At 48.3% G+C, this 23,720-nt stretch overlaps 1 protein-coding gene across 1 annotated transcript in view; it reads left to right on the forward strand.

The window, feature by feature from the left end:
* Phf2 (PHD finger protein 2) overlaps positions 1–23,720 on the forward strand; it is a 66,321-nt gene that overhangs the window by 12,416 nt on the left and 30,185 nt on the right. Inside the window, exon 2 of the mRNA XM_052157706.1 lies at positions 20,536–20,621. Coding sequence (XP_052013666.1) covers positions 20,536–20,621 — 86 coding nt within the window. The remainder of the gene's footprint in view (positions 1–20,535; positions 20,622–23,720) is intronic.

Raw genomic sequence — 23,720 nt, forward strand, 5'->3', positions numbered from 1 at the left:
CCCAAGTACCACGAGTTCTGAGGCACACACAGCAGCACTCAGTGACAGGCCAGACCCCAGCCCAAAACATTCTTTGTCACGTTGAGGCCCTGCAGTGCTGCCCAGCAGAGACTGAGCCCGGCCCCTTCAGTGCATGCGGCAGGTGTGCTGAAAGACACAGCACCTCAGGGCGTCAAATGACCACAGGCCATACTGATTTTCCTACACCCTGGGCAGCTGAACTTTTGATCTCTGTTGCTATAGTTTTACTCTGCAGTTGCTGAGGATTCACATTTAAATCCTTCTTCCCAGAGCTGTGGCATCCTACCCACAGCCGAATCTTTTCTCATGACATAGAATGAGCAGGCTCAACCTGAGTGTCATTAAGGAAGAGCACCCTTGTCTGGGCTAAAACACGATTGTTTTTTTTTTAAATCCTATCTAATTTTTTCCCTTTCCACTGAGACTAAGTCTCTTGTGGTCTAGGCTGGCCTTGAACTCACTCTATAGCTGAAGATGACATTGATTTTTTTTTTTTTTCTGGCCCTTCTGCCTTTGCCTCCCGAGAGCTGAGATTAAAGGCAAGTGCCACCAGGCTCCCAGCGCTCACCCAAGCCCATCGGGCCCTGTTTACATGGTGTTGGGACGGAACCGTGGAGCCCCGAGCTAAGCCAGCCCTTAACGAACCGAACTGCTCGCAGAGCCTTCTGTACACTATTAAGTCTGCAGTAGCTTTAGATTTGCAGAGACGTTGTATGCAGAGCATGCAGTTTGCCTGACCGTTCACAGCCTTCGTCCCCAGGACAGGAGCCCGCACTGGTTACTGTTGCCCGTGCTAGGCTTACTCGCTCCCCAGCCCTTCTGGCTGCTATGGTGACCTCCCTGTCTCTTTCCATCCAATGACTCCGGAAGGTGAGACAGCTGTGCAGACTGGATCTGAGGATCCCTTTGACTTTGAGGGGTTGCTTTTCCCCTAGAGAGCCCAGCACATCTGTGGGACCCCTTGACAGCTCCTAGGGCCACCTTAAACCAGCGAGGTTGTGAGCTGCTGTGGCCAGAGGAGGGATACGGTGTCACTTGGCAGGTGTCATGGTGCTACCATAGTGTCCATGGCAGGTACACACACCCCGGATCTGCTGAGATGCGAGTCACCAATTCATCCTCCACCCTGGAAGCACCTGGTCCTGACAGTGGCCGTGATAACAGTTTATGGGCCTAGGTAATTTTCCTATTCAGTTTCTTCTGCATCTCACTTTCTAGAAAGGAGAGAATTAGGTAACTAATCTGTGGATCTGTGACGGCTCATGTGGTAAAAGCTGGACTCTCGGACACTTTGGTTTGGCTGCCCTTCTCCTTTGGGTATACATTTCCTGTGCCATAGTGCCTAAAGCCCGCACTCTCTGAACCATGCTTGAGCGGGGGTGGGGGGGTGGGGGGGTAGGGGGGATGGGAGGGTGGGGGTGGGAGGGTAGGGGGTGGGGGAGGTGTCTGGCAGGGAGTAGCTGCCTTTGGAGCATTTGGTCCAAGCCTTTCTTATAGCAAGTGGGGAACTGTCACTGTACAGGAGGTTAGGCTGCAAGGACTGGGGTCCTTGCCACGTCTTGTAGCTTAGTGTTCCTTCCTTTGAGTCACTTCTCTGAAGGAAATCAATGTAACAGAATTCAGCTTTCATCAGAGAAGACCTCAGACCTCAGGTAGGCAGTTTTGGTGGGCTGCCCTGCTCTGCCTGCTGCAGCCATCCAATCATAGTGTGTCCCCTGCCTTCTGCCATGCTGGGGACCTTGCAAGTAGCCTGGTTTGGGGATTGTCCCTTGTCTGTGGTGAGGCTGGGGCTCTGGATTTGGGAACACTTCTTACTGTTTTGGGTCTACCTCACTTCCTATGACGCTGGCATCTCCATGTTTGGATGTTTGCATTAATGTTGGAGCCCTGGGCTTGGGGACGCAGGGACCGCTGGAAGCCCTCAGTCTGTTCCGGATCCCTCTCACCTCCCACGGCCTTGGTATCTCTACTTTTGAACATTTGGGTCTTTACCCAGTGGTCCAGGCGTCAAAATCTCGGCTTCAGCCCTCACTCAGGTTAGCTCAGAGTGTCTTCATTTTAGCAGATTCTCAGTCTTGTCATCTCATGATAGGTGGCAGGAGGGGCTCTGTAAATACTGCTCAGGTATGCATTCCTATGGGAGCAGCTCCTCTGATTAGAAATCACACACACACACACACACACACACACACACACATTTATGTATACAATTTTATTTTATGTGTGTGAATGTTTTGCCTGATGTATATTTATGCTCCACACATGTGTGTCTGGTATCCACAGAGGTCAGAAGAAGGTTTCAGATCCTCTGTAAATGGAGTTACAGACTGCTGTGAGCCTCTTTGTGAGTCTAATTGATGTCCTCTGAAAGAACAAGTGCTCTTAACCCCTGAGTCCTTTCTCCAGCCCTGGCCCCTCTGATCTTGACTTATCAGATTTCACGGATTTCTTGGGTTTCCTTTACTCTTTCCTGGGGGAGGTTTGTGGTAGTGGCTCTCTCTGTCTGAGAGACCACCACAGGATGGATGATAGAAGTGCCTCGCCTTGATGGTTGCCCAGCCTGAATGGACTCCTCATTCGTGGGATACGGTGTTGATACTAAACCATTTGGAAACATTGTATCCACTGCTTGAGTCTTTGGAAACATTGTAGCCACTGCTTGAGTCCTCATATAGTAGGTTCTTGGGGAAGCTTGTGCAGTGTCCTATAGCCTGTGGGTCTTGAGAGCATCAGTCAAGGCAGTCCCTGAATGCCTCTCTGATGGCCAGGGGATCAGACCTTGTCCTGCCTGCTGTGTTGTCTATATTTGCTCGTCATCTGTCCCTAGGCACTAATTACCTGAGGTGTGGCTAGGCGTCTCATTTGCTGTCAGCCACCTGTTCCTGGCCCTATGAGTGAGGCTATGCCCCAACATACCACAATCATGAGTGTCACAAGGATGCAGGATCCTGGACCAAGTCAGTGCACCACAGCTCTCTGCTCACTGGCTGTTTCTGTTCTATCCTAGAAAACTCCACCCCTCTTCCTGCCTGTCCCAGGCTCCAACCAATCACCCTCTTGTGGGCCACCAGGAGGCACTGTCCTCCCCCTTAGGACCTGCTGCAGTCCTCTGAAGCTTCCCAGTAGTCAGGGTCAGGACCCATCTGGTCCAGGTTTCTACTAATCTTTGGGTTTCTTATCTTTTATAGCTTTACAAAAAAAGAGAAAAGGTCAAAGAACACGTGTTAGAATTTTCCAGCAAGATGAGTCAGAGAGCTCACCCTCTTTCAGTGGGGCTCTCCTGGAGTTGGAAGAAGTCTTCTCATTTCAAGGGCCACAGGGCACAACTGTCTCTAGGGTCTGTCTCCTGTCCCCGGCTGAGGAGAGTAAGCTCACCTCCTGTGTTTAGAGTCCTTATCTCTGTCAAGAGGACCTTGGACTGCATTTGCTCTCCAGTCAGGTTTGTTTGCTGTCTCTGAGGGTTTCATCTAGAGAGAAGGCTTAATTCCCAAAGCTTCTGGGAAGAGATATTTGTTCTGCATCTGCATACAATTGGTTTCCTTAGAAACCACTGGAATAGATGCTCTGGAGCCTGCTTCAGATTTTTAAAGAGACCCTGCCCTATATCTAGGAGATCCCAAAACCCACACAGTGGTTTTAGAGTACATACAGAGACAGTTGTGAATATTCATTTAATAAATCAAGACTCCTCGGCTGCTGAATGATAGAGCTGAGGGGTGATTAAATAAATGGCTGTGTGTGCACACAATGGGAAATTATCCTGTTGCCAACAATGTGTTTACAGCAGGTTTAATGACTGGGGGAAATGTTTACAATGTAACATTAAATGACTTGCTGTATTTATTAGTAGGGTGACAGCTGCTATTAATTAGTTAAAACAGGTTCAAGTTTTTAAATATTTAAATTTAATATTTCAGTACTAAAATTTTATTTTTGAAAGTGAAGGGTTTAAAAGATCATGCTATTGTCCCCCCTCAAGCACATTTATACTTTCCAGTGAGTTTTCCTCATCAGTCATGAAAAATTGAATGAGGGCCTGGCACTCCTAGTGTTGAGGAGAAGGTTTATTGTAGATAAGGGAGAACACAGCCAGAGTCATCTGGAAGGATCCAGATTGAACCCAGAGACCAAGAGGCCAAGAAACTACTGTAGCCAAAGCGGCTGGGTTATATAGGAATCAGAGAAGCTCGGGGAATGGAAGAGATCCTGGTTAAGATGCTGAGAGGCTGCCACAGTGTCAGCTAGACATTCGTCCTGAGTTTGAGACCTAGCACTTCTATAGTTAGGAATCAAGTAAACTGAGTGTGGTGGTGCACACTAGCTCAAGCAGAGACAGGGGGATTGCCATAGATTTGTGGCCAGCCTTGGCTACATAGTGAGACTCTGTTTCTAAAAACTAAAAACAAAACAAACAAAACACACACACACACACACACAGAGAGAGAGAGAGAGAGAGAGAGAGAGAGAGAGAGAGAGAGAGAGAGAAGCAGGCCAGGAAGTCAGCCTGGGGTGTGTTGTTCGCTCCTTCTAGAGAAGTTTCTAGACACCAGTGTTGAAGTCTTCTTGTTCCACTGCTGCTGGCTCCAGGCTTCTTGATATTGAAAGCAGAGGGCGCAGGATCAGCCCACTCGGTTAGCACGCTGTGCCCTTTCCCACTGTGGCCTCACCCCCTAGAGTGCTTCAGTCTGCTGACTGCCTTGTCACCAGCCGCCTGCCCCTACCAGGGCCTGGGAGCTTCAGGCTCTGCCCAGCCTTTGGTGGGGTCTCCTGTCTCAGGCTCCCTCTGCCCTAAGTGCAGAGACCACTGTGCAGAGTGGTGGGCTATCCTGTCACCAACTGTGTACTTGTGTGTCTGGGGACCCTAGTGCTTGTTGGCCTTGCCACAGCTAAGGGTACTGAAGGACTCAGTCAATGTGGATATGTTGGCCCCACCCGTACCCGGAGACGGCTCTGGTGTGACTCTGAGAACGAACTTGAGCTTCTTTAGGACTTGAGATGCTAGGATGACTTCGAGTGGGGAATCCACACTTGCCAAGATGACATGATTCCTCACAGATGCTCGGTATTTACAGATACTAAATGGTCGCTGGCAGGCAGGTTCCTGAGTGCTCACAGATGCCAACAACTGCTCACATAGATGGTCTCTTCCGAGTACCACCTCAGTCCCTCCCTGGTACTTGGTGCTTGCAGACACTGAACAGTTACTTCTAGGTGTTCAGGTCTCGGTGGCTCTATGCAATTATGAACAGGTATTTGAATACTTAAGGAGGCTAGCTCATTGCTTGCAGATGTCAACATGTTCTGGGTAGCTACTCCACGTGGAAGCAAAGTGACCCAAGGCTGAAATATGGGAAGCCATGTCAATAGGATCACTTTCCTCAAGGAATGAACATAGGGAACTTCTGATTTGTCTATCCATCCGTCTGTCTGTCCGACTGTCTGTTTTTTGAGACACAGCTTCTCTGTATAGCCCTGACTGTCCTAGAACTCTCTCTGTAGACCAGACTAGCCTTGAATTCAAAGATCTGCCTGCCTCTGCTTCCTGAGTGCTGGGATTAAAGGTGTGGGTCACCACCCAGCGAGAATGTTTACGTGAGCTTTGTGAAGTTGAGGATTTTGAGTTACAAGAATGATTTTCTGTCCATATGAATTCTGTAACATAACACCCAGCTCTGGAATAGCTTTCCTATGCTTCGGTGCCATGCCTAGTGTGCCAGGCATCCAGCACTGTGCAAGATGCACACGGTTGAATATGGAGACCAGTGACTGGTGTAAGGTGTCTATCAATCTACACCTCAGTCTGTGAGACGATGTCTCTCGCAGAACTGTAACACACCATTTCAGCTAGACTGGCTGGACAGCGAACCCCCAGGATCTACCTCGCTCTGCTTCCCAGAACTAAAGTCACAGATGCGCCCCTTCCGTTCCTGGTTTTTATGTTTGTACTGGATGTCCATACTCAGGTTCATGATGCATGACAAGGTATTTTACCTACTGAGCCATCTCACCAGCTCAGAGGCACGCTGTTTGTGAACAGATTGAATGTGGCTGGCTGCCTGCTACACCCTGCATGTGTTCTTTACAGGTGTGTGTGTGTGTGTGTGTGTGTGTGGCTGGCCATCAGCTGCAGGCTCATGCAGCCACAGAGCTTACTGTTTAGATGATGCTCATGAGAACACTGGATTTGAGTCTTTTGAGGTGAAGTCTCATGAAACAAAAAGCCACCATTCTAGTGTTAATCCAGTTTCTGCACTTCACCAGGGCAGGCTCAGTTATAGCGTCATGCTAATGTTGGCTTGCGTCTGCCTACAGCGCAGGACATGCTATCATAGTTGAGATGTATAGCTAGTCTCACTTTGAATTCTCATGTGCACAGCAACTGTTGCTTGCCTGCTGCCGTCTTGGCTGCCCCATCCTCAGCCTCTGCCTTGCCTGGCCTTTCAGTGTCAAGAGCTTCTAAGTCCATGGGCCAGGTTTGGAGGCATCAGGCAGGCCAGTTGGAGTGGGCGGCATAGTAGAGACTGAGTGTAGTTCCTCACTGGGTCGCCTGGTTCCCCTGCTCTTCTGCTTATCTGACACAGAAATTAAACTGCTAACTCTGGTATCAGAGGCAAGCCAACTCTTAATCGTGATCAGGGAAGACCTTGAGGCCAGGGACACAGAACCCTGTGCTACTCCACGTGACAGCTTGACTGGATCAGGGCAGAGCCCTGGTGTGTAATGTGTGTGCATATGCATGATGTCTGTGTATATAGTGTGTATGCATGTGTTATATCTGTTATGTATGTAATATTCTGCTTGTATGTGATTTGTTTGTGAGTGTAGTATATGCAGTATGTAGGGAGTATTTGCTTTGTGTGTAGATTGTGTGAGATGTGTGTACATAATTCGTGTCATATGTTTCTATATACATGTGTGATATGTGTATGTGTATATGTGATTTTTATGTATGATATGTGTGACATGTATATGGTCTGTTTGTCTATGTCTGTCTGTCTGTGTCTGGCAGTGTCCAGGTGATGTGGTAGGACCCTCCCAGCCTTGTCTAGGTCTCTGAGGTACTGAGGGAACTGGATGCCACCTGTAGGCTTTGGTACAGGCACTTCATCAGGAAAGAAAGGAGCAGAACCTGACGGGATAGACGAGCTTTCCAGAACAGCACGTCTTTGATTCTCACCTGTGAGAGCCCGGCTGTGGCCACCTGAAGCTGCTTCTGTAAAGCCCTACACTTTACAGTAGTGTGGGCTGCCTTGCTCTGCCACCTCACAGTCTCCTGGGGTCTCAGAGATCCTTTCCCCTTCCTGGAAGAAGAATGACCGACCCCGTGGATCAAGTCTGTCATGTTTTCAGGAACAGGCAGGCAGTGGGCACTCTGGGTTCACATCCCAGCACCCTGTCGGCCCAGGAACAGGGCTCAGTTCTATCTGATGGCCCAGACTAGCTAGGCCCAGGGAGTGAATGTTCCTGGAACCCTTGTGGGCTCCGTGGGAAGCTGGGCCTCTGGGCTGGCATGTGTCCAGAGCCTGTGAGGAGCAGTTAACTCGAAGCTACGTGCTCAGCTGTGCCTCTGGAGAGCCAGTGACCTCAGAGCAATGACAGGACTCCTGCAGAAGCTGGTGGGCCAGTGAGGCTCTGTTGGTGCTGGGAGGCCATCCCTCCCTTAGTTTCTATAAATTAGAGTACTTGCCTGGATTGGGAGAAAAGAAAAGGTGGAATACTTTTTCCAGACACATGCATATACGCTAAATAAATAAGCGTAACAAACACGTAGGACAGGCCCTGGAGCTTCAGCCCTGACAGTAGCCAGACTGCCTGCCTCCCTGCCCCTGGGAGAAGCCACCCTTCTGCTGGCCTTGTTTCTACCTCGGGACTTACCACACCCAGTGAGAACTGGGTGTTTTGTGGGTTGTTTCCAACCTGCCCATGCCCCTCCACACACTGCGTTGGAGCCTGTCTGGGCAGGAGGGAGGCATCCCTGCACGGCTGTCTCCTACTCTTCTACAAGCTCTGGATGGCCTGGGGCAGGCTCTCCGGGCGCCCGGTGTTAGGCCCTGTTCCCTCCAGGCTCTGACAGCACCCAGGACTCTGGGCCAGCCTCCCACTCCTGGCCACTTGCCTCTCACTCCAGCATGGCCTGGCCTCTCCTTCAGGGAAGTTTCCCATGTGAGGAGCTTTCCCCTGCAGCTTCACATTTCCCACACAGCTCTGCAGGTGGCACGCGCTGAGTTCTTTCTCTCCCTTCTTCCTTCTCTTCTCTCACTACCTCCTCAGTGCGGGATATTGGTCGGGGCTTTCCCGTGGAGCTCCGCCCCTAGCTCTCTCAGCTGCTCAGGCTGATCTTAAAGTTGCCCTCCTGCCTCAGCCTCCTGTGTGGCTGAGGCTCGAGGTCTGTGCTGCCAGGCCCAGCATGAGTTTTAGTAGACAAATTATAGACCGAGTTTGAATTAATAGAATGACTAAGCAAGAAGAACCAAGTTCCTGTGTATGTCCCCTACCCTGCACGGCCCCCTGGGTCCTTACAGGGTCATTTACATCCGTGTGGGGCATTTGAACCAGCTGATGAGCCACTGTTGATGTTTTAACATTAACATCTGTATTCTGGTTTAGAAGCAAGCCATTCTTTGTTTAAAATTATTATTTCATGTGTATTGGTGTTTTGCTTGCATGTGTGTCTGTGCACCACATGTGAGTCTGGTGCCCATGGAGGTCAGGAAAGGGGTGTTGAATCCCCTGGGAGTAAAGTCACAGATAGTTGTCATGTGGGTGTTGGGGATCATACCAAGGTCCTCTGGAAAAGCATCCAGTGTTCTTAACTACTGAGCCATCTCTCCAGCCCCTATTACATGTCCTTTAAAAAAAAAAATCTCTCTGTGTGTGTGGTATATATGTGTTTGTGTATTTGTGTGTGTGGTATATATGTATTTGTATATTTGTGTGTGTGGTATATATGTGTTTGTGTATTTGTGTGTGTGGTATATGTGTGTGTGTTTATGTGTGTGCGGTATGTATGTGTATATGTATGTGTGTGTATGTGTGTGTGATATGTATGTTTGGGTGTGTATGTGTGTGTATGTAGTGTGTATGTAGTGTGTGTGTGTATATGTGTGTGTGGTATGTATGTGTGTATATTGTGTATATATGTGTTTGTGTATGTGTGTATGTATGGTATGTATGTATGTGTGTGTGTATGTGTGTATGTGGTGTGTGTATATGTGTGTGGTATGTATGTGTGTATATTTGTGTATGTATGTGTTTGTGTATGTGTGTATGTATATGTGTGTATGTTCACATATATGAGTGCTGATGGGTCCGAGGACAGCCTCAAGTGTTGGTCCTCACTGCCCACCTTGCAGGCAAGGCCTTTTGTTCACCACTGAGTCTGCCAGGCCAGCAGTCCTCTGGAGTTCCTCCAACTTTACCTCACATCTTGCTGTAGGAATGCTGGGGTTACAGATACACTACTGCATTCGGTTTCACATGTGTCCTGTGGCTCCAGACATGTCCTCATCCTTACACAGCAAGTGTTTTACCCAGTGAGCCCTCCCCCCAGCCCCTGCATCCTGAGGATTTGACCATAATGCCATGAGCCTGCCACTGTGGTATCACACAGAACAGTTTCTCTGAAGTCTCTGTGCTCCATCAATTCCCGCTTTCCCCTGACCCCAAGCCCTGGGAACTGTCACCTTTCCCTGCCCCCATAGTGTTGCATGTTGTCATGTAGATAGAACCACACTCTGAAGACTTTTCAGACTGGCATCTTTTACTTTGTGGCATAAGTTCAAGTGGTCTGTGTCTCTTTATGCCAGTGAATATTTCCTGTTCTGGATGTGCCACGGTTTAGTGACCCATCCATTCAGTTCCTGGAGAGCATCGTTGCCGCTTCTACATTCTAGTGTTTCTGACCCTGCACAGGTTTTAATGCTGTGTGAGTTTTCAGCTCTCCCTGGGTAGATACCAGAGAGAGCAACTGTGGAACCACACAATAAGAGTGTGGTCATTTTTCTGAGAAACCACAAAGCTGCAATACGCACAGTGGCTGTGACACCGTTGATTAGCGAGTGTCCTGGTCACCCCCTTTCTCACCAGGGTTCAGTGTTGTCAGGGTTCAGCATTTTGCCCAGCCCTGTGAGCATGCTGTGGGACCTTGCTTTGATTCTCATCTTACGGTGATGTGATGTTGATAGTCTGTCACATGCTTGTGTCCTGTGATGGCCATCTAGAGATCTTCATGAGTGGCTTGTTGAGGTCCAGGGCCCACTTTAACTTGGGCTGTTCTCTTGTTCAGTCTTGTTGGAACCAGTCTTTAACAGGTGTGCATTGCAAGTATTGTCTCTCAGTCTGTGGCTCAGCTTTTTAATTCTCAAAACAGCATCCTTTTCAGAACAGGAGTTTTAGATTTCAACAAAATCCAGCTTGCCAATTCTTTCATAAATCATGGCTTTGGGGTTGTATCTATGAAGTTATCAACAGGATGGTGCATCAGGTGAAGATGCTATCACTGCAAAGTCTGGCTTTCTGACCTAGTGTGTCTGAGTCTTCACATGCAAAGCGGGTTTCTGCTGGACAACACAGAGTTGGGTCTTCGTTTTTTTTTCTTTTTCTTTTTTGTTATCTATTTTACAGTCTCTGCCTTTTAATTGGTACATTTAAGACACTAATAAAGTGATTATTGATATATTGGGCTAATATTTACCATATCTATTATTATTTCCTATTCATTACCATATGTATAGGTATAGGTATATGTAATGTATGGTGTGCATGCTTACATGGGCATAAATGTGTAGCTATGCATGAGCCTTTGTGCCTCTGGCTGGAGGTTGATATTACATGTCTTTCTCAGTTACTTCTTAACCTTATTTATGAGCTCACCAGTTGGCTAAGCTAGCTGGTCAGCAAGCCCAGAGATCCCCCTGTCGCTAACACCCAGTGTTGGTGCTGGGGTTAAACTGAGATCATCACATTGTATGACACTTGACCGACTGAGCTATTGCTCCATTTTCTCTCTTTTCTTCCTTCCAGTCTTCTATTATACCTGCTTTGGCTTTAATTAAGTATATTATAGGATTTTAGTTTTCTTTTTCCTGTCAGTGATATTTTCAAGATAAATATTTTTAATGGTTGCTGTGGTGGGTTCAGTGAGAATGTCCCCCATCGGCTTGTGCATTTGAACACTTGGCCCCTGGTTGTTGGCACTGTTTGGGGGTGTTATGAAACTTTCAGGGTGTGAAGCCTTGCTAGAGGAAGAATGTCATTTTGTTACTGAGGGGGGCAGGCTTTGGGTTTGTAACCTCCCCCCACTTCTGCTCTCTCCACTTTGTTTTTGTGGTTGAAGATGTCATCTCTTAGCTTCCCTTCAGCATTATGGGCTGTCCCTCTGGAGCTGTACACCAAGCAGACTCTCCTGTAAGTCAGGATCAGTCACGTCATCTTAACAGAAGCACAGTTACCAAGACAGCTAGCTGCTTCTGCGTTTACAGTGTACATTGACGACTGCTCCAGTTCTCGCTCACAGGACTCTAGCTGCTCTTGGTAGAGGAAGAAACAGTATTCTAAGGATTCCTTCCCATGCTTTATAACATTGCTGTTTCTAATTTGAAGTATCTATAAGCATCAGGCACAGTATACATTGTTGCTATTATTTTGAACAGATACTCGTTAGGTCAGTGAGGGATATGAGGAAGGGCCTGTGAGTCGGCTCTCTGGGTGAAGGCTTTACTGCCAAGTCTCACCACTTGAAGTCACTGCCTGGGCCCGACCAGGTGAGAGACATCCAACTCCTGCAAGGATTTCCCAAGCTTCCACAGAGAAGCCAGGCCCCCGAGTGCTTAAAAGTTTTAAAGACTATGAGAATTAAAACTTTCAACTTGTTACTTTTTGATAGCATCCTTTCTTTATATAATTTGAATTTCTAGCCTTTGTAATTCCTTTTCTTTCTAGAGAACTTTAACACTTCTTTGAAATAGGGTATACTGGTGGCTAGACAAATTTTGTCTAAAATAGAGATTATTTTCCTTCACCTTTGAAGGATAGTTTTGCTGGACATGGTGGTATGCACCTATAACCCCAGCACTTGGAAACTGGAGGCAGGAGGATCAAAAGTTCAAGGTCACGCTTGCATATATACTGAGTTTGAGGTCAGAATGAGCTATGTAAGAACCTATATAAAAAACAAAAATTAACTAATTAATTAAAATTGAAAAGGAGGCTGGTAAGCAGCTAAGTGAGTAAGCAACATTGCGCTCGAGTCTGGGGCTCTCAGATTCGTCTCAGAACCACAGAAGAAAGTGAGAATTCATGCAAGCCCTTCTGACCACCACACTCACAAGCAAAGTTTAAGACTCAGAATTCTGCATGTTCCCTAATCTTTCCAACTCTTTAAAGAGTTTACCACATACTCTTGATGCTTGCAAAATTTTTGAGAAATTATATGTAAGTCCATCCTTGTTGCTATGTAGGTAAGGAGCATTTCTCCTGACCACCAGTTTTTCTTGAAATCACTTTGGGTTTGAGTGTGTGTATGCACGAATGTGTGTATGTGTGTGTGTGCATGCTTACACATATGGAGGTCAGAGGACAGTGTTTGGAAGAAGGCTCTCTCCTTCTACTATGTGTGTCTTGGGTATTGAAGTCAGGTCATCAGATGTGGCAGCCAGTATCCTACCCACTGGGCAACCTTGCTTACTACTGTGTGGATATTTCGCCTTTGCTTTCAGTGTGCCTTATATTTTCTGTTGCAAATACACAGTTTCAAGAACAAGCATTCTGTTTACACCTTGCCGCACGGAAGGGCATACATGCACACCTGCGTGCTTGCATCTTCTCGGATTCTTCTGGCAGCTGAGATCCTGTGGTGTGGTGAATCCCAGCTGGAGCGCTGTGGCTGTGGCATCTCTTACTGAGGCTGTATTGCTTTAGGGTTGGGTCCTAGGATGCTTCCCTCTTCACACGTGCTCCCTCACTCAAGTGGTGCTGCTGTTGATTGGCTGAAGGAGTCAAACTTTCCCAGGCAAACAAAGACTCAAACAAAGACTCGCTTGGGTTTCCTGTGAGCAGACAGGGGGTTGGGCTTGATGAGTGAAATTCAGTTGTGTCTTTCTGCTGATCAAGGGCGTTCCATTCTTCTCAGGCCACTTTCCCTGAAAGGTCTGCACGCACCAGCGCTCGCTTTGGCTAGCATTCTGTAAAGATTTATCTGTGACTGTCAGAGAGTATAGATTTGAGACAGGGTCTCACTATGTAGCCTTTGCTAGTCTCCATCTCAAAGATCCACCTACCTCTGCTTCCCAAGTGCTGGGATCAAAGGTGTGTGCCACCATACTCAAACGAAAAATATGTTAAGATGAAATTGGATATACTTACAAATTCAGATAACTTTGAAACAAAATCAGTTTTTCATGATTAAAATTTTTTAAGGGCTAAGGGTGTAACTCAGTAGTGCCGTGTTTACCTAGCCCACATGAGGCCCTTTCAATAGCTAGCATCACATACACAAGAGCTTTACATTTATTTCGTTGTGTGGATACTAACAAATTCTAACTTTGGAGGGATATGGCTGAGGGTCTGTGTGAGCCCTCAGGCTGTGTGAGGGTCTGAAGTTGAGTCCCTTCCTCCAACCCCGCATCCATTTAAAAGCTAGGTGAATGCCTGAAACCCCACCTTGGGGGATAGGGGCAATGATGGGAAGTCTGCCACCCTAGCAGCATCAGTGAGCTCTAGGCTAAGTGAGCCACCCTGTCTCAGAAAGGAAGATGAAGAGCCACCTAGGAAGATGTCCAGTGTTGATCTCAGCCTCTACATGTATGCTTATACATACATTCTCAGCCACATATGCATGCACACACATGAACATGTACACACATATAACACACACACTACCAGTTGTCCCCACCCATGAGCTCATGATGGCATGGGCTCCTGCTAGACTGAGGGAGGCCTGTGCTTGCCCCAGCATCAGTGTCAGCATTTGGATACTAATGTGCCCCAAAGCCCTCCCTGCGAGTTGGATGCTCGATCCAGCCTGTAGAGCAGTTGGGAGGTGGCAGAACCTTGAGGGAGTGAAAGCTACAGGGAGGAAGTAAGGTCTTGGGGGAGTGTTCTGGAGGTCATGCTCGCCCTTCCCCCACCTCTCTGTCTGCTTCCCAGCCTTTCAGGAAGACAGACTTTCTCTGCTCCACGCTCCCACCATGACACTCTGTGCCACAGGATCAAAGAAATAGGCCAAGTGACTCTACCAAGACCTCTCAAACTAGGAGCCAAAATAAGTCTTTCTGCTTTTAAAGTTGATTTTCTCAGGTGTTTTGCCACAGTGACAGATAACTAGCACCATCTGCAATGCCATTCAGCTGCTAGTTCCGTGGGCATTTCCTACTGTGGTGGCCTTTTCTATGACTGTAGGTTACAGCTTAGTCACCAGCCAGGCAGATACCATTTCCTCGCATGATTTTTGAACGGAAAATGGTCTCTTCACAGCTACATCTTTGACACACATTTCAGGGCTAAGTCTCTCTTAGGCGCCTGTGACTCATTTGCAAGTGATCTTTTATTTTGGTTCCTGATGTTTCTCAGTGCAATAGGAAGCTGTTCCATTGTCCTGAATTGTCTTTATTACTGTGCCCAGGAGGGGCTGCAGTGACCCCAGAGGGCTCCGGGAGGGAGTTTCCTCCCATATCTATTTGGGTGAGACAGAGTAGTACTCTTTAAGGACACAGGCAGTCACCCATGACCTGGCCTTTTTTTTTTTTTTTTTTTTTTTGAGGTTAGGTCTTACCCGTTAACTCTGACTTTACTAAAACTCACTATATAGACCAGGCTGGCCTTGAACTTGGTGATTCTCTTGCCTCTGCTTCCAGAGTGCTGTACTTACATGTATACTCACCACACACAGGTCTTGACCTTGGCTGTCATTAGAATAGCAAGTGTGTGGGCCTTGCTAACTTCTTCCCAATGAATGCTGTTCTAAATAAACCTGTAAGTGTGATTTTTCTACTTTTAAGTGAGTTAGAAGTCAGATTTCCGGGATGCAGCCCTTAGTGCACAGCCCTAACATGTTAGCTCAGTCCTCACGGGTTCATGTTCACTCACACTTCCAGCTCCAGTTTGTTTCAAGGCCTGGGGAGCTTCTGCAGTGTCTTGTCAGTGAATGGTGGTGGTAAGGACACTTGGAGGGACTGAAGGCTCCCCTTTCCCCTGGGAGTGGCACAGCTGCCTCTGGATGGGAGGGGAACACCTAACTGACCCTGAGTTCCTAAGAAAGGACACAGAGCTCTGTCCTCAGGGACACCTGCGATGTGCCTAGTGAAGCAGCGGTGGGGCTGGGTAACACCAGAGGACTTGCTTTGTGCTCAGGGACGTGTGTGCTTTCTACCTGTTGTGCTTGGCTCTGCTGTAAGCAAATCCATTCTATAAATAGAAGAGAAGTCCCTGAGAGGCAAGTTGGAGCCAGACCCTTTGCACCGGCTCCGTGGTGGTGTGAATACTTCCCGGCCAGTCCAAACGCTCTGTGGCCTGTGTGAATGCTGCATGGCCAGTATGAATGCTCCGTGGTTGGTGAGCACTCTACAGTTTGTGTGAATGCTGCATGGCTGGTGTGATTACTCTACGGCTGCCGTGACTCCTCTATACCTGGGGTGGATGCTCCGTGGCTGGTGTGAATTCCCCATGGCCAGTGTAAAGTACTCCATAGCTGGCGTGAATTCTTCCATGGCTGGTGTGAATTCCCAATGGCTGGTGCAAATACTCTGTGGCTGGTGGGAACACTCTGTGGCCAGTGTAGATGCTTCACAGTGGTGTGAATGTTCTATAGCAGCATGCCAATGTTCCGTAAAACCACTTCAAATCAAGCTGCAAACCAGCATCCCCTCTTGTCCCACCCCTGGCACCCCACTCCCACTCATGTCTCTTAGACTTACTTGTTATAGACATTTTATCTGAGTTGTTATGTACTGTGGGCACTGTATGTTAGACTTTTTCTCACTAGTGTGTTTCCTCATTCATCTGTGTTGCTGAATGTGTAAACTTTAAGACAAATACTGTTTTCTCTGTGTAATCACATGTTGCTGATCTATCCACCTGTCTTGGATGTTGGATGCCGTGCCCACTTTAATCTCACTACCTCCTGTGAACAGGGCATCGACAGAATGCCAGTTCTCAACTCTTAGATATGTAGCAAGTGAGACTGCTGGCTTATATTTCATCTCATGTCGATTTTTATGAGGAAACCGATCTTTGTGTGTGTGTCTGCACCATTTTACATCTCCCAACTGAAGACACAACGGAAGGCTCTCAGGCTCTCCACATCTTCATAAGGACTGTCGCTGTCCCACTGAGTGCGGGGTTTGACTTGCGCTTCTCTGACGACCTGAATGTTCAGCATTGTTTCGTGCACTTGATGGCCGCTTACTCATCTTCTCTGGGGAAATGTCTGTTTTGAGTCATTCACTCATTTAAAAAATAGATTGTTCTATTATTGAGCTATAAGAGTTCTTTACGTATTTGGATGCTAGACCCTTACCAGATATGTAAGCTAAAAATATTTTTTACTCTTTTCTTTCTCAACAGTGTTCTTTGATATACAAACCTGTTTTTTAATTAAGTTGAAAAATTATTTGATAGCCTCATACATAGATGTATGTGTATGTGTGTGTATGTGTGTGTGTGTGTGCCTTGTCTTTTCCACACACACCTCATTGCATGTTCTGTTCCCTCCTGCTGAAGCTCTTCTCATTCCCAACAAGCCCTGTGGCTTCAAGCCTCTTCCTCCTTTGTTTTGAACACTGAATTTAATTGGGATTTCTGGACAAGCATGAGTGAGGGGTTAGTGACTGGGGCATGGATAACTTATCAAAGGTGCAGCATTGAAGAAAATGGCACTTCCTTCCCTCACTATAGCCATCTAGCTGCCAGTGAGTCCCTTGGGAAGGGGTGGGGCTTCACGAGCCCTGCCCCATCCATGATGACCTGTTGTTACCTGACTCAATCTTAGATGCACAAAGGTTTTTAATTTTGATAAAGCCCAAATTTATCATTTGTAGATGCTGCTGCTGCTTTCTTAGGTTTTATACCTAGTTACCTACTGCCAAATCCAAAAGCATGAGGATTTCATGTTTTCTTCTAATAACCTTTATCATTTTAGATCTTATATTTGGCTTATTAGTTTGTTTTCAGTTAGTTTTTCCATAGGGTGTCAGGTGGGCATTAGGAATAGAGAGAGGCAGGCCCTGAGAACTTGCCGGCTAGCTAGTCTATACTTGGTAAGGTTCAGGTTCTGAAAAAGATCCAGGTTCTGAAAAAGATCCTGTTCAAGACAGTAAAGCAGAGAACCCAGAAGAAGACACCCAGTGTCCTGCCCTGGCACCTGCATGCATGTATACACGTGTGTGCATTTGCAAACTCATGTCACACGGGATAGTCTTTCCCAATTGAATCACCTTTTATTTCTGGGTCTAATTCTATCCTGCTGGCTGTTTCTGGCTAGCTAGGTACCAGTGGCTCTGTTCAGGTTACTATGGCTTTGTTGTCTAATTTGAAGTTGTAAAGTATATGTCCTCTTAACTTCACTTTTATTTTTGAAGGTTTGGTTATTTGGGGGTTCTTCAAGATTCCATATGGCTGTAAAGTCAGCTTTTACCCTTGTTTCAGCAGTGGACAAATCTTGCCTGAATGCGAGGTCCATTCCCCTCAGCCAGCTTATACATCTCTATGTGTGTGCCGTCACTTTCTTGGTTTTCTTTCAGATTATCCGTTGCCAGTGTCTACCCGACAGCTGTGCTGGCATGGTCATCTTGCATCCTACAACCTCCCCTCTTGTTTATTGGGGCTAGCATGTTTTATATATATATGGTTTCCATGTGATTTTCTGTACATGGAAGCTTGTCATCTGCAAACAGAGATCATTTCACCTCTTCTGTTCGAAGGTGTTTAGTTTATTCCTGCTGTCTAATTGCTCTGAGTAGTGCCTCTAACACTGTTGAGCAGAAGGCAGGCATCCTGGCTATTTCCGATCTTCTGGGGAAAGGTTTTGGCTTTTCATCATTCTGTGTAATATCAGCTGTGAGTTTTTCATGTTAGGCTTTTATCTTGTTGAGGAAGGTATCTTCTATTTTTACTCTGTAGAGTTAAAACAATTTTTTTTCCTGAAGTCAGGAGCTGCGACACGCACCTTTAATTACACCACTCTGGAGGCAGACATAAGTATGTCTCTGGGCCAGCCTGGTCTACAGACTGAGTTCTAGGACAGCCAAGACTATAGAGAAACTCTAGTTCCCTCCCCCACAAATAAAAATAAAATTATGACTAGGTGTTGGATTTTTGCCAAGTGCTTTCTCTGTATAGGTTGAGGTGATCGTGTGGGTCCTCCTTGCGTTTATATAACGTAAGAACATCTTAGGCAGGGTGGGGGCTGGGGCAGGACTGGGAAAGAGGGGGACAGGAAGGGGAGGGAGGGAGGGAGGGAGGGAGGGAAGAGCTCCTTGCTGTGCTCCTCGCCTTTTGCTCTCAGAAGTGGGTGAGGGTCACATGGTCCCTGCTTCTGTGTAACCTCAGGGGGTCCCAGGGCACACCCTTTCCTTGCAGTCAGCTGTGACACTGCAGGGACTGAAACATTGGTTTATTTCTTGCGCTGAACTAGTCTTTCATTCCTGTGACAAGTCCCACTTGGTTGTGGAATACAGGTCCCTTGGTATGCTGCTGGACTTGGTGATATAGTTTGCTGAGGATTTTTATACTGCTGTTATTAAGAGTTGTGGCTCTTTTGTTTTCTTGTACGCTTTGGTCTGGCTTTGGAATCAAGATATTATTGATCTCCTAAAAGGAATTGGGAGCCAGTGGTGTGTGTGTCAAGAATGTTACTTTCTTGTCTGTTCGTTTCTGAGGAGGATTGGCATTGTTTTTGATAGAATTTACCAATGCTGTTTCTGGACTTTTCCTTTTTGTTACTTTATTTAGTGTGTGTGTGTATGTGTGTGCTTATACCCGGGCATGCATCGCAGCACACATGTGGAGGACAGAGGACAACTGCCAGGTGTCTGTTCTCTTCTACCCTTTGGTTCAGGGAGTTGGCACGCTCTCAGGTCTGGTGGTGAACGCCTTCCCCACTGAGCCATCTTGCTGCTCTCTGGGGTTTTCCGAGGGAAGGATGACAGACACAATGTCTTATAGACCTGTTCGTTTTCCGTTTTGTCAGTGTGTACATATGTGTTGCTAGGTGGTGGGAATCGGTCCCTGGGCTTCCAGTGCTTTGTGCATCATTTTCTAGGAGATGTGTTTGGTTTTTTGAGGCAGGGTCTCTCCTTGGGATCTAAGCTCACTGAGTAGGCTCGGCTATTTCGCCAGTGAGCCCCCTGGGAGTGGCTGCAGTGCCAGCACTTTAGGCACTTGCCACCGCATCCTGCTTTTCTTGTATCCATTCCGGGACTCTGAACTCAGGCTGGGGTGCGTTCACGGCCAGCCCTTTGCTCACTAAGCCATTTCCTCAGCTCCTCTTACTTATTTTTAATAGTAATAAAGTTTATCATGCAATACATCACGAGGCTATACATTTAAAAACAGACAAAAGTCATGCTAAATACAGCTGGAAGCAGTTTGGGAACTTCTGATGGATTTGTAGCATTTGCTCTATGTGAAAGTCAGCTGCATAGTGTTCACAGGTGGCCTCTAGACAGCCCATTCCCTTCATCCTTTCTGGTGGAGCCTCTGGGGCTGCCCTCAGGAAGTGCCACTCCATATGCCAGTCAGCTCAGTCTATGCCTCCCTGCTCACTGGAAGGATGCATTAGTGTGTTTTCCAGTGACTTTTCTGTCAGCACGAGTCCCCAGCCTCCATACTCTGCCCTCTGCTGCCTTTTCTCCAAGTCCTCCTGTTGGCCTCTCTTTGTCACCTATAACCGAGACCAGAGAGCTTCAGAGTAGAGTACCTTTTCATTTTGCTGGTGTGGTTGTTAGACGCCTGTGGGTGTTGCAGGTCGGTGTTGCGGATCAAATCCTTCGGTTCTGTCCTCAATCCCTAAGCGGTGTTTGTGAACTCAGCGCCAGTCGCTGTCTTCCCAGCCAAGTTTCTGAGCGCGTTTAAGGGGCCCTGGAAGCACTCTCCCTCAGAGGGGACACATTGGTCGCTGTCCCTCAACCTCGTCCTGAACTCCTGAAGCGGAGTGGGACAAGTGGTTCTCCAGGCTTCCCAGTAAGTTCTGTCCCCCAGATACCACTAGAGAAGGCCGTGTTGCTGCCTCCTAGGCACCCCTTACCCTCCCAGGGTGGTCCTCACTGAGGCAGGCTTGCAGGATGAGTGGCACAGTCCTCATGGAGCACCTGCATCTGTGTGGGACTCCCACTGCAGTCTCATGTAAGGAGGGCCGCTCCGCAGCCCTTTCTCCCCTCCCTGTCCTAGGGCCACTGTCCTCTACAGTCCCACTGGTCCTGGCTCCCAGCAGTGGGCAAAGCCTCTCCTGAACTTATGGGTGGAAGGTGCTGAGGGAGACTGAACACGAGAGCAATAACAGTCTGTCTCCTCCCGTTCCAGCTGTGTTGGGGTGGAGGAGGAAGAGGCACCGGATATCGACATTTACCACTGCCCGAACTGCGAGAAAACCCATGGCAAATCCACGCGTAAGTACCTCAGCCCATGAGGAAGCTCAGGGTCACAGCCCCATGGCTCTGGTACTGGGGACCCCTCCAACCCAGCTGACAGCCCTTTTGGTTTACTCTTGTCCTCAGAGGCAGCCATGCAGACTCCACCATTCTCAAGCAAGGCCTAGCCAGGGCCACACTTAGCACCTATAGTGTGCAGGCTAGCCCATGTTAAGTGTGGGCTTGGGGCTCAGATGATAAAAGGTGTGTCCGAGGCCCCCAGCTCAACCAAGCCCCACACATGTGTTTGTGTATGGCTCTACTGTCCACCCTCTAGGAGCTTGGTTTATCCCACCTGACACCCCTACAGGATGTCTTTGAGGGCCTGGCTTCCCCACAGTGCTGGCTGCTGTGTATCCAGTACGTCTCCTTCCTGCCCTCGTTCTCTGGGCCTTGCTGTGCAGCAGGTGCTAGAGGATAAATCCCAAGGTGCAGGCTCTGCTCATACTGTGCAATTTCATCTAAGTGGGCTTTGAGCTCCAAGGCTGAGCCCTAGTTACAAGTGGAGGTCAGAGATACAGCCAGTGGGAACACAGGGACCTGTGTGTGTGTGTGTCTGTCTGTCTGTCTGTCTGTCTGTCCATCCGTCCCATCCCTGTCCTCAGGGCTCCTGCCTATGCTGGTGTGAGAAGCTCTCACACACTGCAGGTGGAATTTCTCTGACTGTTTCACTATTCACATCCCACGCCTGAGGCTGGAGGGTTGAGCTGGGGATTTGGATGGCTCAACGGAGACTGTGACCCACTTCCATCTAGTCACTGTGTCACTCTCCTTTCAGGAGAATCCCTCACCCCGGTGCTTAGTGCAAGCTGAGAGGCCGTGTCCCCTCGCTCTGTGGACTAAATCTTCTGAATGTAGAGAAATCAAGATGAAATAGATGCAGACAGTGGGGTGGGGTAGTAAGGTAGGGGTGCAGGCAATGGGAGAGACACAGGCACTAGGGGACTCCAGTTAATAAGGGGACATTGGCAGTGGGGGCCCACACTTCTGTTCATTGGGCGAAGGCTTATCCAAGATTCTGGGGACATTGGAGCCTGGTGTGGTTCCTCGTAAGGCTGGTACTAGGTAGGGTGAGTTCTCTCTGCTGTCTCTTGGCCCTTCTAGGGCCTGGCCTCTGTGCATTGCTAGAATGGAGAGGCAGCTCTGGTTTCTGGTCAGGCCCTAGCACATCCTTAGCATCTGGCTGTGCTGCCAGATCATCCAGGACGCTGAGGCACCTTTCAGACCTCCCGGACCCAGAGCGCTTATGCTGACAGTGTCTTGAGGTAGGTAAGCTAAGTTACTGATGATGCAGACAGGAAGGAGTGTTCTCACTCTCCTGGCACTTTGCTAAACCCAGGATCTTCTTTATCTTTAGGTCAGAAATAAGAGAAACATGGAGGGCTTCCACCAGGACTTGGAGCTGGTCCCTGGGGCCTGGGAGGCTGGGTCAGGGCAGAGCAGGGTGGGAGCACCAGCAGGCATGTTCCTAAGAAGGATGGGGGTCATGCAGTGTGTGCTCATCCCAGGAGCCCTGATGAGGGTGATCTGGAAGACGCTAGGGTCTCACTGCTCTGGATGGTTCATGCCGCAGGTGCTCCTGGGAGTCATTTCTAAGGAGACTACAGATTCTCGGAGAGGAAGAAGTTGGAAACTGGCTGGAGCCTCTCCTGGCAGTCACAGTGTTTTTGGGGGTCCTGGCCTGGGGTCCCTTGCCTGAATCTGCCCAGAGTAGGATGTGTGGTGTGAGTTTTAGCAGATTGTTCCAGTGACCAACAGTTTGATTTTTAGGGAGGGAGGAGGTTGGGTGTCTTCAGAAACTGCATTTGGCTGGGTCAACCAGCTATCCGCTGGGGAGGGCATATGCTGGGGGAGGGGCTTGAGCAGAGACTGCACAGTGAGCCTGGAGCCCAGGAGCCAGCTCTGGGGGTGATTGTGCATAGGTGCCTGTGTTCTTACCTGTGCTTTACCCGCGTACCACCGGAAATGGTTGTTTTCTATTTTTGCCTTTGTAACCAATGCCACAGGCTGTGCAGCTTAAATAGCAGGATATTCTTTTTGTCCCTTTCTGAGGATAAAGAAGTCCAAGATCAAGTGCTGGCTAGTGTCTATGGCATCTTCCTGTAGGGTAGAAGGGTGAGGAAGCCTCTCGTGGTTTCTCTCCCCATCAAGAGGACTTCAGTTTCATGACTTTGTCCTCTAAGGTGCCCCTCCTCCTAATCACCTCGAGGACTGAGGTTTTTCAACATATGGATCTGGGGCACAGACTTCAGTCAGAGCATGCTTATGTCTGTGTGAACATGTCTCTGTGTGTGTGTGTGTAGTTCTAGCCCTTTGTCTACTAGCATGAGTTCTCAGATTCGAGCTGAGGCAGCATTGTAAGTAATGGCTGCGTGTGACACTGGCTCTAGTCAAACTTCCAGCCCCCCACCCCAGTGACAAGATGCACTGCTGTGGTCCTGGAGAGCTCCAGCCCTCAGAGGTTGAAAGCCCACCTCTCCGTCTGTCCCTTTCACCCTGGCCTGAGGCAAGCACTCCCAGTGTGTTCTCTTCGTTAAGCAACATTAGTGTGGGTTCTGAGGCTCGACCCCAAACCTTACATAGTCTCTGTATGTTCTTTGAGGTCATTTTGGCCTGCAGGTCTTGCTCAAGGTCTTGAGACAGATTTATTTGACCAACAAAACAATTGGTCCAGGAGTGCCAGGCTCCTAAACATGCCTGGCCAGTGCCTCCTGTGGTAGAGACCAGAGGCATGGCTTATCTCTGCAGTCACAGCACAGACATTCATATGTGCAAAATGAACTCCATCTTCCTGATAGGACCCACTCCCCATCCCTGGCTTAGGCCATCGCCGTCACACTCACTGTGGGGCCAGCGTGAGAACACAGGTGTCCCCAGCACTGCCTTTTGTTCCTCAGAAGGCTACACGACAACTTCAGTACCATGAACTGCTTGACACCCTACACCTTGGGTTGACTCACTGTGACGGGTCAGTTCCTAGCACAGTGACTGGGACATGGGAAAGAGTACATGGACGGGAAGGTCCTGGCAGGAAGGTGGCGGGTAGTTCTTCCTGTGGAAGTCAAGCAGCCCGTGTCC

Source organism: Apodemus sylvaticus, chromosome 14 (assembly GCF_947179515.1).
Source record: "Apodemus sylvaticus chromosome 14, mApoSyl1.1, whole genome shotgun sequence".
In the NCBI taxonomy this organism is placed as follows: Eukaryota; Metazoa; Chordata; class Mammalia; order Rodentia; family Muridae; genus Apodemus; species Apodemus sylvaticus.